Raw genomic sequence first — 16,341 nt, forward strand, 5'->3', positions numbered from 1 at the left:
TCCATCAGTGGGGATGGGCCTACGGGACCAGGCATAGGGAAGACAATTCCTGTTGGATAAACAAATGCCTGAGCGGGCACTTTGGAAGCCACGTTTCCTACAGAGGAAGCAATCAGCTGAAAAATATTTCACCAATACCACGAACTCCTGGAAACAGCGGCTTTTAGAGATCCGTGTTCTTCACTGATTAGGAGGTAAGAGAAAGCACATGTTTACGGCAGAGAATACTTACAGGTGGAGGTTTCTTCCTCATCTCAAAAGTCCGAGTGGCACCAAAACTAAGTGAGGCAATGACAGGGCAGCTCCCCAGTGAGGGCTCATCGTCACTGTGCCAGTCCACGCTGTCCTTCTCGTCCCGGTACAGATTGCAGAGCAAGGAGTTGAAGGTGTGGCCAGTGTTCTCCTCAACGCGGCTCTTCAGAGTGCAGAGCACGGGATGCCACTGTCAGCGAGCCGAAGCAGGTGCAGGGGCAGGCACACAAGACACAGTAGGCCGCCATGGAAAAACAGGAGGAAAGGCAAAAATCAACCGAGTTCTGAGCAGGGAAATGCAATGAACAGAAGGCCAGAGGAGTAGCTTTGTCTCCTCCCTCCATCTCTGTGCTGAAGCCAGCCAGCCTCCTCCACTCTAGGAAAGCACTAAGTGGGAAGGCTGGAGTCTGTCTACCATCTCTTGTTTCTCCTGCAGTGCACATCCCCACCAAGAAGCCAATGCCACTCCGCTGAGGGTGGTCTGGAAAGGCAGTGCTGGGCTAAGTGGAGCGGAGACGCTGACGTAGCCAGTCAGTCCACACACTCAGGCTCAAGTGAAGAGCAAGAGAACTCTCAATGGGGTGCCTTCCATTCATCCTGTCCCTAGTTTCTTCTCAACAACAGACTTGCTTTCCTGAAAAGTATGTAATATTTAGAGTAGCTAACTTCCTACAGTCAGAACCCGCAGCCTGGCAAAGTGGTGCGTGCCAATAATCCTAGCACTTGGGAGGCTGAGGCTGAGGCCACCCTGGTCTATACTATGTCAACAAACACATGCGCTCTTTTTCTGTCCTATAGAATGGGACCCAGAGCACATTCTTAGAGCCATAAAATTACAGACTTACACTGCACAGCACCGCTTGCTGTCCATGCCCAGTTCAGGAATGCAGTTTGCACCGTGTGGCCATGTACTCGGGGAGCTATGTACATCAGTCATAGGCTGTGCACTGGCTTTCACTAGAGTTCTGTGTCTCACTCAAAGTCTCAAGAGCCCGGCATACGCTTTAGGACAGTGCTTTTCAAACTTTACACTACCAAAATTACTGATGTCCTCAAAAAACCTCTGTTGAATTTTACTGTTGTTGTTGTTTGAGACAGGGTCTCAGTATGTAGCCCTGGTTGGCCTGGAACTTGCTATGTAGATCAGGCTGATCTTGAACTCACAGAGATCTGCCTACCTCTTCCTCCCAAGTGCTGAAACTAAAGGTGTGCGCCACCATGCCCAGCTCGAACCTTTGTTCTTTTAGGTTATAGTTATTGATATTTACTATATTAAAATTAAAGCTGAACTGAGAGGGGTGGCACATGCTATAATGCCAGAAGGCTGAGGCAGGAAGACAAAGTTCAAAACAAGCCTGGGCTACAGCAAGACTCTGTGTCAAGATAAATACAACATTGGTAGTTCATTCAAAAGGCAACAACAAATCCGTGTAACTTTGTATGAAAAAATTTCTGTAATTTCAATAGAAAAACATGAGGAAAGTGGCCCCGCTTTGCAAATGCAATGTCTGTCTTCACAGGAGGCAGCCAGCTCTTCTGCTTCTGCATTTACTCTGCTAAAATTAGAATTAGTGCACAGTCCTGTCGGAGAGCGGGTTCTGTGACTGCATCCAAAGCTCAGCCTGTGAGGACTTCTTGAGTTAGCCGCAATCCGGAATCTGACACTATCTCAAACTTGTCTTGTTCTTTTACATTTCAATTTGAATGGACCTTTATCTTCTGTGGTTTTGGTAAGATCTACCCTTCGTCACCTGGGAAACACCGGTCTCTGAGTTATACAGTTCTTCTAAACATTCACATATTTCATTTACACAGTAACGAAACTGTAAATGTTGACACTAATTTCATCAGACAAGTCTAGGTCATGGGAAGAAGCCAGGCTCAAAGTGATGGATGCTAGTTTCCCCCAAAGTCTGGTTTTTTTGCTTGAAAATTCAACTTTTATCATTGACAACAAACCCTGTCCACTCTTTTCACTGAAGTGAAACTAATTTAATTTGTTGATGAGGACATATTAGTCAGGTTCTCAGATCTGAATAAGAGGTCTGTATGCCAGTTGTTTTATATAAAACTAATCTATGGGGGGGAAACAGCTTACATCTCAATCACACTCAGTTTTTAGGAGACATGCTTTATGTATTCTTTCAATATCATCAAATGAACTATTCAGATGTACTTGAATTCCAGGATTTAATAAAACTTAGGTTACTGTTTTCGTAAGGCTAATCTTCAATGAAATTAGCTCTTTTGTTTGTTTTTTGAGACAGGGTCTCTCTAGATAGCCCTGGCTAGCCTGGAACTCACTTTGTAGACCAGGCTGGCAGATCTCTGAGTAAAAGCATTCACCACTTATGCCTGACTTAGCATTTTTATTTTTAATTGGAAAAAATTTAGATTTATTTTTACTTTATGTGCATGTATTTTTATTTTATGAGTACAAGTATTTTGCCTGCAGGTATGTATTTATACTATATGTGTGCCTGGTGCTCATAGAGGTCAGAAGAGGGCATCAGATCTCTGGTAACTGGAGTTACAGACAGTTGAGTGTGGGGAACTGAATCTAAGTTATCTACCAGTAGCATCACGTGCTCCTAACCTCTGAGCTGTCTCTAGAGCCCCCCATTTTTACCTTTTCAAATTACATTTCTTTAGTGTGTGTGCACATGTGCCCACATGTACACAGCACATATGTGGCAGTCAGAGGACAATTTGCAGGATTAGTTCTCCACTTTCACCATGTGGGTCATGGGATTGAACTCAGGTCATCAAGCTTGGGGGCCAGTGCCTTTATCCACTGAGCCATCTCATAGGCACTGAACTCAGCATTTTGAAAGCTGTAGGCGGGAGTGAGCAGTGGTGGGGAGCACGGTGACCACTGGCAGTTCGTTGGTGCTGAGGTGCTCCCTGGTCATCCACAGGCCTTTCTGTAGCATCAGAGCAGATGCTACAGTCACAAACGCACACTCTTGCATTGTCGTGAAAACATAGCGCAGTCCCTACAGAGGCTTCCTGGACCCGTGGGTTGCGCTTCCGCAGTGGCTGTGTCCCACCTGGTAGTGACAGGATGGGTGCTCAGAGGGACAGTGCAGCACTGAGTCTAGCCCCGCTCCTGCCACAGAAGCACTGGAGCGGCACTGCAGTGTGACACCGGAATGAACGCTGGGCCTCTCTGTGCCTACCAGCATCACATCAGCAGAGGATTTAGAAACGGAACAGCAACAGCACACAGAACTTAGGTCAGTACAGCAAAACAAAAATGTTATTAAGCTGGCCCTCGTTCAAGAGAACAAATTTCTAAAATGAAATCCCGGCTACCACATGGGCAAGCTGAGCTGCCTGCCCATCTCCCAGCTGTAATCTACCTTCACAGAGAGATCGGATGCTAGAATTACACACTTAACAAGAAAACAAGAATGGAAAGAAGATGGCTTTTCTAGACTGTGACGGAGAATCTCATTAGCACTTGCCTGACTCGTTTGGGACTCAACACTGTGGCAACACATTAAGTTTGCATTACGTTTCTAAGTGGTATATGGTTTTCTCCCGGCTATTTTTGGTCGTGAAGTATAGAGAAAGGGGGATATGCAGAGGGTAATGGAGGATTAATTTAGGCTCTTTAACCAATTCTCTAAATAGAGATCCCTTAGAACTGAATGTCTAAATTAAAATTCAGCGTCATCTTGCTGTTCAGGGAAGGCATTCTATCCTTAAAGGACATCAGAGGAAAGTGTGAGAACACAGAAGACGAAAACAGGCTTCCGACAGTTTTCAGAGTGACCTCCGGGCCACAGAGGTGGGTCTGGGTCTACAGAAAGAAGAGCTCACGTTGGTGGGGCTTGCAGCTGACTAAGTTTTAATCTATGTTCTTCACTGGGCCCGTTATCATTCAGTTTGTACAAAGACAAACAAGCTTCAAAATCCAGGACTGAAGCTGGGCGGATGGACATGCCTCTGACACCACTCTGGGAGGCTAGAGCAGTAGGAGTTTGAGTTGAAAGCCATCCTTAGCTATAGAAAGTTGGAGCCAGCCTATCTATCTAATGAGGACTTGTCTCAAAAGAAATGTGTGTATACTAAATATATTAGCAATAAACACACAAAATTCCACAATAGGACTTATAATTTGAGAATCTTTTTTTTAATTGGTTTTTTGAGACAGGGTTTCTGTGTAGCTTTGCGCCTTTCCTGGAACTCGCTTTGGAGACCAGGCTGGCCTCGAACTCACAGAGATCCGCCTGGCTCTGCCTCCCAAGTGCTGGGATTAAAGGCGTGCGCCACCTTTTGTGTAAATGTGTTCCCACATGTATAACACTTAGAGACCAGAAGATAATGTCTAATATCATCCGAATAGGTGCGGTCTGGTTCTTCTCCTTTCTTTTCTTCCTTCCTTCCTTCCTTCCTTCCTTCCTTCCTTCCTTCCTTCCTTCCTTCCTTTCTTTCTTTCTTTCTTTCCTTCCTTCCTTTCTCTCTCTTTCTTCTTTCTTCCTTTCTTTCTCTCTCTCTCTCTCTCTCTCTCTCTCTCTCTCTCTCTCTCTCTCTCTCTCTCTCTCTCGATACAGGATCTTTACTTGCCTGGAATTCACCAAGTAGGCTAGACTAATGGGCTAGCACTTCTCAGCACTAGGATTTCAAACATGCACTCCTACGCTCTTTCCCCTGGGTTTGGAAGGTGCAGGTCAAACTCAGGTCCTCACTCACGCCTGTGCGGCAGGCACTTAGTGGCTGAGCAATCTCTCTAGCCCTATTTTGACAATCTTAATGTCCAACAAGAGGCTTGCTTGAATAAATTACTGTATTTAAAGACTATGAAATATTATACAGGTATTAAATCCATGTAGCATATTTACTGATTCTAAGATATGTTAATGATATATAGGTAAGAGAAACATATAGATAATTTTTCAGTCTTATTTACTGAAGGGGGTTTTGTTTGGTTTGGTTGGTTTATGTTTTGTGGTGCTAAGAACAAGACCCAGGGCCTTGTGCACAGTAGGTAAGTGCTGTTCAACTAAGCCACATGCCCAAGCCACTTACAATTTTCCAGGGAAGGGTCTAACTATCTCAGACCTAGAGTTCTCTTTCCTCTTCGTAAGTGCGGAGACTACAATTTCAATAAGAGTCAAAAAGGCTCGTCATTGAAAAAAAATTCTCTTGGAAAGATGTTTTAAAAATGCCTCCTAAGTGAAAGACGATATGAAGCAAGGCTGTGTGGTGTGGCTTCTGTACACTCTAAAATGGTGGGTTTTCAGCCAGGAACTGCCCCCAACCGATGCCCAGCAACGTCTGCTGAGAAAGCTGACTGAAGAACAAGCTGGAATGAAAGAAGAAGGACCTGCCCAAGCCTGCTTGGCCCCCAGCTTCGCCGCTGTGGATAAGCAGGTAAACGGCTGTGACCAAGTGGGGACAGCTTTTGTTCCTCACGGTCTCCAAATCTACTTCCGAGAAAAGGAGTCTCCACAACTCTAAAGGCACAGTCTTCATCCAGCCCCAGAAAACAGCCCATCAAAGCAGCAGCCTCCTCCTGTGACAGCCACACTGTGTCCATGTCGTCCCTGGGTACCTCAGCACACAGGGGCTTTGTGCTTACATCTTGCCAGGGCTCTAAAACATGTCACACGTCTGTGTGTCCAGATGAATAAGCAAAACTCCATTTCTTCAAAGTCTCTTTCAAGAAAGCGCAACATTTTTGTCAGAGGCAAGAGTCCAAGAACTAAACAGGGAGCTATTTCTTGGACCTCAACTCTAGCCTTTGGACAAGCTTATTTATATACCAAAATATCTTTGTCTGCTGTCATGGAATTTTTTTTAAGAGATAGGGTTATACTGTGCTGTTCAGGCTGGCCTTGAACTTATGATGCCCCTGCCTTAGCTTCCTGAGTTGTAGGATTATAGGCATGTAGTACCAAAAGAAGCAGTAGAAACAAGCCCAAGTGGCAGTAAGTTGGAAGTCTGGAAACTGTACCCACAGAACAAACATAAAGTTAACAAAACCCAGGTTTTTTCACAAGTCACAACAGAGCTGAGAAACGGAAGGGCGCCCTACCCTCACTGGCCGGCTGCAGGGGTGTGCCACACAGCAGGACACAAGCAGCGTTCACGGAGGAGGGGTCGGGAGAGACAGCTCCTTCCCCTGGGAGCCCACACTCCAGTCCCGATTCACAGTTCCAGTTTCCGCCCATCCTCTGAGCTCATTTACAAGTCATGAGCTCACAGAGGACAAGAAGCAGGAGGTTTCTGAACCCAGAGGACTTTCTGAAGTAGGAACCGTCACGTGCCTCTCTGAGGACTTACTTTTAGTACTCAACACTTAGGCCAGCAACCCACACCAGTGACATCATTTCAACATACGTGAGGATTTGGTTCCATAGTGATTCTTGAGTAAGTGTAAGGAAGCTCTCCATACCATGCTGTAAGTCTTGGTTGCGGATAAGTTATATCTAAGAAAGAAAATACAGGGCTCTTGAGACAGTTGCTGCTGGTAAGGTGTGTCTGCTGCCAGCCAATCCGTGCCTGCACTGTGCAAGAAGCGTGAGGAACACGAAGGAAGAGGAAGGCCGACCCAATCCCTTCCTCAGACAGGATGTGAGAGGGGGCTAGTGGAAGCTGGACGGGCTACACAGGAAAGAAGACATGCTGGCAGGGATAGCCTGGGCAAAGGCTCTGGGGAGGGAGGGATAGCCTGGGCAAAGGCTCTGGGGAGGGAATGTGTATCATCTGTTTGTTTCAGTCACAGCAAAAAAAAAAAAAAAGTCTCAAAAAGCAGAATATGGAGCCTGGACCTTGGGAAAAGGAATCTGTGGTACCAATAATCCATTTGAAAAACAAGAGAACCTATGTGTCCTAGCAACACTGTACATGCCCCTCTGATCTAAAAAGTGTAAGCAACCATAGCACACACCTGCCTGTCACAAATGTATGATATCCAGACTATTTTAGAAAGGTTATGGGGTTACCATCTCTCCCCAGCAGACATCAGCCACAACAAGATTAAGCACAGGGCTGGGTACATGTAGCTCAGTGGTAGAGCTTTCTAAGCCTGCCTAAGACCCTAGGTTTGAACCCAGAACTGCCAAAAAGGGGTGGGAGGAGCCAATGTTCATTAAAGGCCACACACACACACACACACACACACACACACACACACACACCCCAGTCAACATTCTATTAAGCAGATATCATGCATCATTTGAATTTAATTAACACATGAATTTTATAATTTATGTACTATTAGATAAATTTTAAAGATAAGAAAACCTAAAATTATAGAGTCACAACTGTAATTTGCTCAAAATTAACCATTATTTGGAATGCTAAAGCCAGCAACCAAAAGCCGCACTGTGAAAACTCCTGGAATAGGAAGAAGGCTTCCCTAAGAAGGCTGGCTCATATTCTGACACCCGAGATAAAAAATAATAATAATAATTAAAAAAAAAAAAGAAGCCAGTTTACACACACTTTGTCTCTTTTTTCACAAGCAATTCAAACTCACTCCACAGCCTACTGGAGTCTATGCTAGAGCACAGACGCCGCCTAGTGGCCACGCGTGGTATGCTGGTGCAGGGAGCGCAACAGAAAAGGCAGATCACATCTTTACATGCGAGCGGACATTGAAACTGAGAGAGACTGGCCGACTCCAGCGACAGGAAAGAGAACACAAAGTCAGTAAGAAGGACTTGAGAAAAATGTGTGCCAAATGGATTAGCACAAAGAAAGCTCTGGAAACTTCTATGAAGAAGAACTGAGCACCATCAGAACTAAACAGAGGAAGCAGATAAAGCGAAAGGGAGAGTGGGTCAGCCTCGGGTCAGCCAGGCAGGCTTTCCTGGCTCTCTGAGCTCTTGCTTCTCTCTTGTCCACTCTCCCTGACCTCTAGGACTCTGCTGGCTGTGGCTTCTGCCTGGCATACTCCTTCCTTCCTGTCTGTCCCTTAGGGAGTTCTAGGCTTGAACCTGCTTGAGACCAGCTGTGTGAAGCAGATGTAGGGAACTGGAAAACATCTGAATGGGGACTATGCAGCCTGGAGGCCTACTTACCCTCTCTGATACCCATCCTCTGTTTCCAGGGGACATCCCGACAAAGGCGCTCCAATATCCAGTCAGCTTCCTTCAGGTCCACAAAGCCAGGATATAAACGCACCCTTCATGCAGAAAGAACTGACATTAGCTAAACTGCACAGAAGAGGCGGACAGAGTAACAACTGGGGGATCAGTTGATTGACCTTCACTTGAAAGGGAAGAGGAAACCGTCTCACCACTTCCCTCCCACGTGATCTTCATGTAAAATAAACTCCATTCACGGAACCACTAAAGACACAAGGAAGTACCAGGGATGCACGAGGTCTTTTTAGATTTCTGCTTCAAACAACATTCAAGATACTGCCCAGGAGATAAAGGACAGAGATTACTAGCATGGCTTAGTTCGAAGGTACTTAATGTCCCTCAGTTTCCAAAAGTGTAACCTAAGGATGACATCCATTTCATAAGGCCACTATGAAGAGTCACCAGTAAAACGCGGGGGTCAAAAGATAATTTTTTAAAACTACATCCATTAGAAGACAGAGACTATCACAGCTATCAAAACAAACACATCCTAATGAGGTCTCCCTTTTACTAAATAAGTTCTCATCCTATTACAGACTCAGCTGAAAAGGTCACTTTGCATCTCTTTCCTAAGAAAAGTCTGGACTCTCTTTCAGTCTTGACAGCAGCAAGCCCTCAGAAGGCTCATGTGATTTAGAAGACCCAGAGATCTTCTAGGGCTACCTAGTTAACACAAGACATGGCTGACCAAGACAAGACAGCTGGTTCCGCACACTGGCTGTTAAAGTTTGGCTTTAAAGGAGTGTCCCGGTTGGATGGCTGGTTTGTTTTGCTGTTGCTGTTGTTTTTATTTCTTGTCAAGCTGACACAAGCCTGGGTCATATGGGAAGAAGGAATCTCAACTGAGGAATTGTCTCTATCAGACTGGCCTATAGGTAAGTCTGTAGGAGTTTGCCTTGATTGACGATTGAGGTGGGAAGGCCCAGCTTACTGTGGGAATACCATCCCTCGTCAGATGGTCCTGGGATGTTTAAGCACACAGATTAACCTAGGAAGAGAAAGCCAGTAAGCAGCATTCCTCCACGGTCTCTGCTTCCGTTCCTGCCCTGACTTCCCTCGGTGATGGACTGTGACCTGAGAGTTGTAAGATGAAATACACCCTTTCCTTCCCACACTGCTTTTGGTCACTGTCTTTATCACAGCAATAGAAAACAAACTAAGACAGAAAGGTTCCAAAAGGGATTAAAACAGTAGCCATTCCAGCCAATTTTACAGGGTGCTCCACATCCAGCAGAGGCTCCTGTTAAGCAATTTTCATTTGTCATTTCTGATGCATTTGTTTATTCACTGGTTTATGGTGATAGTTAATATACTTGTGCATTAAGTTATTTTCAAAATATTTTAAAATAGTGACTGCACTTAATATATGATTTAACTTTACCTTCAATTCACCTTGATGTGGCAATATAATACTATATAATGAATACACACGTAGTTCCTGAAGTGCAGCAATAATAAGGAAGCGCTCACAGAAGACTCGAGCCAGTGCCGGCACTAAGTTACTGTGAGTTGTGGGGGTGCAGAAAAAGGACAGTCTCTCTGGGCCTTGCTTCCTCACGAAACTGTAGTCATGATAGTTACTGGAACAGGGAGAAGCTGTACCTATGTTTTGATACTAGAAACATTTTGTGAAAAGGAGGTATTACCCAAGTCTTGCTCCTTAACAAGGAGAAGACAATTCAAGAGGTGATAACTCAACGACAGCTGCACTCACGTTCCAATGAGGAGTCACCTACCTAGACACACCTGTGGGGGACAGGCTGATCTCATACACACCTTCCCTGCTAAAGAAGCAGAGGAAAAGCACGTGTTAGTGTGAGGCAAAAGAATCCACCCTGTTTCCGTCTTCCCAAGGTCCTGGTTTGGTCACTAGGATTGGTTACTGATAGAGAACACTATGAGGGAGGCTAAGTTACACCCTCCTTAACTGCTGGACAAGGGGAAAATGGTGGTGCATCATTAATGGTGCTGGGAACAGAACCCTGACAGGATCAGGCCATGGAGACAAAAGTGGGAGAAAGTAACCTCCATTCTACCCCTTAGGTTTCGCCCATAATTATGATATGATCTAAGAATCTATCACCCAAGGAAAGTTTGGAATGAGGCGTACAACCCAGGGGGCAAGTGCATGCATCTCAAGACCTAGAGCTTCTGATACTTGTAAAGTAAAGTCTAGTGAGTTCTTCCTCTGAGTAAAAAGCCTTCAGTGTTCCCATAACTGCATCCGCAGTCCTTGAGACCTAGACCCCTCTTCTGACGACTCCCCAGAGTTACCATCTCCAGCATCAACTGCTTGCATTCCCTTAACACAGCACTGTGGGTGTTTCTAGCCCATGTTTCTGTATGCTGGAATACCTCCCTACCAGTAAGCAGCGCCTATCCAACTTAGCTCCCAGTCTGGCCCAGTGAAAACTTCTGACTTCCCCTACAAAAATCTTACTTAGCCCCCACTTCTAAACCTTCCTTGACCATTAATTTGTGCCAGTAACATCACCCATCTCACCCTGTGCCAGTATTAGATCTTACGTACAAAATTACAACTTGTTTACACGTGTATTTTATTCACTAGAGTGGCTTATTTTCACAGCTTATACACACTGGATGGTGAGAAAAGTTCACTGAATTTAATCAAATGTGGGAAGGTGTGAAACACAGATATGCAGGTGTAAGGTTCATGGCAGAAGAGCAAGAGAGCAGACACTACTTTAAAGGTTTTCATATCCCTTCTCTCCAGGGGGTCAGTGGTTCATGACCTCTGAGCTAGGCTCTAGGCTGAGTGACCATAGCTGGCATATAGTTCACAACGACCACATCTACAGAAGTTGTCTACAGAGGTTCTGAGGCACGAATACTGTGTTTTAATGAGGCATACCGAACTGTATCTAGACACTGTCTCACTTCAAACATGAAACACATTTCTGGGAACTGACAAACAAAACCTAGGAGAGTTAACTTTAGATACAGCAAGGCTGAACCCCAAACAAACAGGGGTAGATGCTGTGACTTTTCTTGACTTGCAAACTTACAATTGCATCCCTCCCATTTCAGCCTGACTGTCATGGTTCCATGGCTTTGTTCATTTTATCACTGATGGAGGTGATATCGCACAGCTACTATACAAACAGTCAAAGACTAGAAGATCTAGACTGGGCTTAAGTAATTGGAATACTAATCCTTAACATACAAAGAAGAAAATCAAACTCTACACATGTGGAAAGAACTCAGGACTAGTTATATAGCTAACTAGTTGCAAAGATGTGACTAGATATTTTTTTAAATTATGTTGACATTTGTGTTAGTTTCAAATCCTTATAAAAAAACCAATCTAAAATATCTATATAGCAAAACAGACTGCTCATGGGCAAGAACATCCATCTGATGCTAACTGCTAACATAAAAGGATCGTTCATACTGATAATTTATTTACATCAGGTGGAGAGTGGGAGGCAGGAGAAAAGAAGCCAAAATATCTATCAGCTTTGGAGAACATTTCAGACACAGATCAATACAAGAGGAACATTTAGCATTGCTTAAATCGCTCGGGAACAACCCCGTGGTTTTAATAAATGGGCTGTAGGGTCATCTAGGTTAGAGAAGCTTTCAAAAGGACTGTTAGTAAAGTGGTACTTACAGGTTTCTCAACAAACCAAGCTGCCAGGATTTAGGAAAAAGCCTTTTCTGTCTCCAGCCTACTCTGACACCAATGAGACGGGGCCAGGAAATTTTCCCCAGAGGCAGAACTCAATGTGCAGAGATCTTGCTGTGTTTTCTATAGCATCAGCAACCCCAGAAAGTCTCTTCGAAAGATCAAGTTCAAAGATTGAGGTAGAACTATTCCTTCCAGCTAAAAATTTAGAGGTATTGAGCCATTCTCTTTTTAATGGGAAAATCATGGAGGGAAAGATTCTGGCCACCCACTTCACCGCCGACAATGCTTACTTACTCAATCACTCTGGGTTCTGGGGCTGTACGTACAACCTGCAAGGAAACAGGCAGATGTGAGTTCTGGGATGGTTCCCAAGGGTCAAGAATAACCCCATACCTCTCATTTCCAGCCAAAACCAAGCCAGGTTTACAGCTAGCCTTTTTCCATCCCCACTACCCAACAGAGCATTGTTTCTGCAATTCCTACAACTCTGTCACACTGGCCAGCTGACAGAAAGCGTGATACAATTAGAACTCTTCAACTTTCGTGTTGGCCAGAAACTGAAGAAACCTTTTATTAATATGGAAGACTTTTTTTTTTTTTTTTTAGGAGAAGATACATTCTAAGAGGAGTTTTGATAATTATTTGTATCACCTGTGGGCCACAACTTCTTTGGGAGCTGAACAACCTTTTCATAGGGGTCGCCTAAGACCATTGGAAAACACACACATTTACATTTTGATTCAAAACAGTAGCAAAATTATGAAGTAGCAATGAAATAATGTTATGGTTGAGGTCATCATACATGAACTGTGTTAAAAGGCTGCAGCATTAGGAAGGTTGAGAACCACTGATTTATAAGGCTGTTATTATACTAAGGTGCCTAATTTTCAAACTGTTTTTTTTCCATTTTTATTATTAATTTTTGTAATTGAAGGAGGTGAGGAGCTGGCTCAGTTGATAAAGCACTTGCTACAAAAGCATTGAGAGGCCGGGTTCAAATCCTCCACACCATGTAAATGCTGAGAGGGTGCAGAGGCTTCTCTGCAATGCCAGAGCTCGGGAGGTGGAGACAGGGAACTCCCAGGGCAAACTGGCTCGTTAGACCAGCTGAATCAGAAAGTTCTATATTCAGCTGAGAGACCCTGACTCGATATAAGGTGAGGAGCAATTGAGGAAGATACGTGATGTCAACCTCTGGCCTCTGCACACACATCTACAGGCACATACACATGCACACCCATTTATATGAACGTGCATTTGCATAACACACACATGAAAATAAAAGAAGAACTGGGAGTTGAGCTCAAGCTCAACTTGTCTAGCACATATAAGACTCTGAGCTTGATCCCCAGTCCTGCAATACCCTTGTCCCCCAAAACTGAATCGTCTGTGGGTTTTATACTTATTTTCCATGGGAGGTAGGGGGCTAAAAATCAGGCATTTTGCTACAATCACTGACCTTTCAGAAGGATTTTCTGTAACAGTTCTGAAGAGAGCATCATTACAGAACTGTTAGGTCTTAGTCCACACAAGCACTAGTCACAGTATAGCCCTTAAGGTGGTTGTCATGGTACAGCTTCCCTGTCCCCACCCCCACCCCCAAAAAAGGGCAGAATACAAAGAATCTTCAGACATATAAGAACACTAAAATAGTTCATATTTCATTATTATTAGAGTCCTTTTGTTCGGCTACTCCTAAGCAAATTTATTCAGGCCCTGTTGGAGTCCCTGCTACAGAAACAGCTTTTCTAAACACGCCTCTGTTACTACTGAAGGAGAAACAACCATTTACCAGCTGAGGCTCTTGGAACACAAACGCTCTCTCAGGCAGCTTCTGCTCCTTGTTCTTCCAGGCCTGCCCCGGTGTTTGGGAAAGGTGGCTCCTAGCAGCAGTAGCTGAAATGGCAGAGAAGAGTCTCAAACAGGAGCCAATAAACCTCCTTGAAGATGACGTACGATCTCAAATGTAATGGGCAGAGGCACCGAACAGCCGCAACACACTCTGAGGGGACTGACTAAACAGGAGGAACTGAGTTCAAGTCCTTAGCTCACCATCAATAAGATCAGACAAAGTGCCAGTCACAGTTAAAGAAAACCGTTACCAACGCAAGTGGGAGTTCATTATAGAGCAAAGGATATAAACGAGATGGTGGCAGCTGTCCACATCCACACACCCAGTCCCTGCAGGTTCTTGCCTGGCTGGGCAGTAGCCTGGCTCTTGGCAGGAGCAGCCCAGGCTCCCTGCACTCGGGCTCGCCGTCTTTTGTCCTCCATGTTGAACAAAAAGCTTTCTGTTCTGAGATTCCAGAAGATCTCATTCCCGATTCAGACCATGGAATGGTTACCTGCTTTCAAAAAAAGAAACGAGTGCTTTGTTAAAGGCCTCGAGGGCCAGGCCCACTAAAGGATGTACTGAATTTCCTCAGAAGCTTTAAAAGTACCACGACAGAGGAATCTGAAGGACTTTGGCCACATGTAGGAAAAGCACAGAGAGACAAATGTTACATGACCTCACACATAAAGACTTCGGAAAGCTGAACCCCTCAGAGTAGAATGTGATTGCTTGTGATTAGGGAAGGAGACCAGATGGGAAATAGGACGAAAGTACAAAGTTTCACTTGGACAAAGATAAGCTTTACTGTTCTCCTGCACAGAACAATGACCTTAAATACCAAATCCCTGGATATTTCAAAGTTACTAAGAGTCGATTTTAAATATTCCCATCACAAAAAGGTATGTGAAGTAATAGATGTATTAATTTGATGCACTCATTATATATCACAAGTATATATCAAAACGTCACAGTATCCCATAAATACATACAATAATTTGTCAACTGAAATTAAATTTAAAATGAAAATCTAAAATATTCATGTACCACTTTCAAAACTACGATTTAGGAACGATTCCATTTCTATGCTTATAACAAGCAGTGAAAGGTAAGATATGCTAATATGTATGGGGATCAGAAGGGTTAGCGATTTACAAAGTCACTCAGGAAATCAATATCAACTAAAAATTCAATTTTTACCAAGTCCCAGGCTTTAAGCTAATCAAACCCCCTACATTTTTGGCCAAAAATTATACCCTATAGCAAATACAGAATCCAGGAGGGTTGGGCCATATGTTCTGAATTTAGAGCCACTTATTTTGGGGTCTAGGAAAGCTTCAAGTTCCCAAAGAGAGCACACTTACATTAATGCTCAGCCTACAGATTCCCAGGCCCCATCTCCTAGACCTTCTGGTCCAACAGCTCTGGGCTCAGGACTCTATGCTTAAATTTGCAATCTTAAATTTCCTTAGGTGGTAAGAATTATGGTTTACCAGCATGCACCTGTAATCCCAGCGTTCAGGAAGCCTGAGCTAAATATTGAGACGCTGTCTCACCAACAGCAACCCATCCCGTGCTTATCATTTATCAGGTAGGGACATGCAGAGGCTGTCACCTGCCCCAAAGAGTTAAGGAAACAAGCAAATCCAGCTCTCCAGCCTTACGAGATGTGTGAAAGAAGTCTTAAAGTGTGGGAGGTCTTAAAGGACTCAGATGAGGGCAGGCGGTGGTCCCCGAAGGCCTCCGACCGGCTCCCCTTGCTGCTCACTCACCCGGGAGCGATGTCCCTCGTCTAGGACAACTAAGGAAAATAAAAATTCTAGAGTGCCGAGTGAGACTTAGTTTGTGGAGTCCTAGAATTTATCTACTAACCAAGGTCCCCGCCACCCTGACACTCAAAGCTTGAAACCTTAAAAAGAACAAGGGCTCTGGCGGTAGCGGGACCTTGCTTGGAATGCAGGTCTGTCCCTGTCCCACCTGCAACACGGGTTACGGTCTGAGTCCCAGCCTCTCCCCACAAGCAGAGGAGTCAGTGCTGCCCTCAGGGTTGAGGTAAAGTAAAGCGGGGAGGAGCCTGCTGCTGTGATGGGCAGAGCTGGGCTCCTCACACGCCCCGCAAGCCAGGCGCTGAGCGAGCTGCACCCACCTGGCTGGACTTGAGGAAACTTCCCGGCGCTCTCAAACAGCTCAGCTCTCCGGACGCTGGGGAACCTTCCGAGTGGGGCACCCACTCCTGTACCGCCCAACCACAGGCCGTCACTTCCTCCTACGTCACAGACCGACACCGCTTCCGGTGTGTACCCCGGAGTCCGGGTCGCCCCACATCCCTGGTGCCTACAGGGCCGGGTCGAGAAGCTGGAGGGAACAGGATCAGAACTGTGGACAGGGGCAGGGGGGCTAAGGTGGCCCTGGTGAGGCGGAGATGGGAATGCAGATGAGTCTTCTAGGCCTAGATTCCCCAAGATGTAAGCGCCACGAAACTAGTGCTGGCATCTTTGGTCTGTCGTGCA

General features: G+C 45.0%; 1 protein-coding gene across 7 annotated transcripts in view; it reads right to left on the reverse strand.

The window, feature by feature from the left end:
* Nucleotides 1-16,066, reverse strand: part of Alkbh3 (alkB homolog 3, alpha-ketoglutarate dependent dioxygenase) — a 34,087-nt gene extending 18,021 nt beyond the window's left edge. The window contains exons 1-9 of one of the 7 annotated variants that reach the window (XM_037205034.1): nt 15,978-16,056; nt 15,604-15,632; nt 14,175-14,345; nt 13,793-13,896; nt 12,295-12,329; nt 10,088-10,135; nt 8,286-8,389; nt 6,601-6,689; nt 233-442 (exon numbers count right to left, since the gene is read on the reverse strand). In XM_037205034.1, the coding sequence (XP_037060929.1) occupies nt 233-442; nt 6,601-6,689; nt 8,286-8,389; nt 10,088-10,135; nt 12,295-12,329; nt 13,793-13,896; nt 14,175-14,274 (690 nt within the window). In that variant the 5' untranslated portion in view covers nt 14,275-14,345; nt 15,604-15,632; nt 15,978-16,056. Of the gene's footprint in view, nt 1-232; nt 443-6,600; nt 6,690-8,285; nt 8,390-10,087; nt 10,136-12,294; nt 12,330-13,792; nt 13,897-14,174; nt 14,349-15,603; nt 15,633-15,977 lie in introns of all 7 variants that reach the window. The other 6 variants (XM_037205035.1, XM_028879003.2, XM_028879001.2 and 3 more) reach the window with 6 other exon arrangements.
* Nucleotides 16,067-16,341: the final 275 nt, after the last annotated feature.

This window comes from Peromyscus leucopus, chromosome 4 (assembly GCF_004664715.2).
Source record: "Peromyscus leucopus breed LL Stock chromosome 4, UCI_PerLeu_2.1, whole genome shotgun sequence".
NCBI lineage: Eukaryota > Metazoa > Chordata > Mammalia > Rodentia > Cricetidae > Peromyscus > Peromyscus leucopus.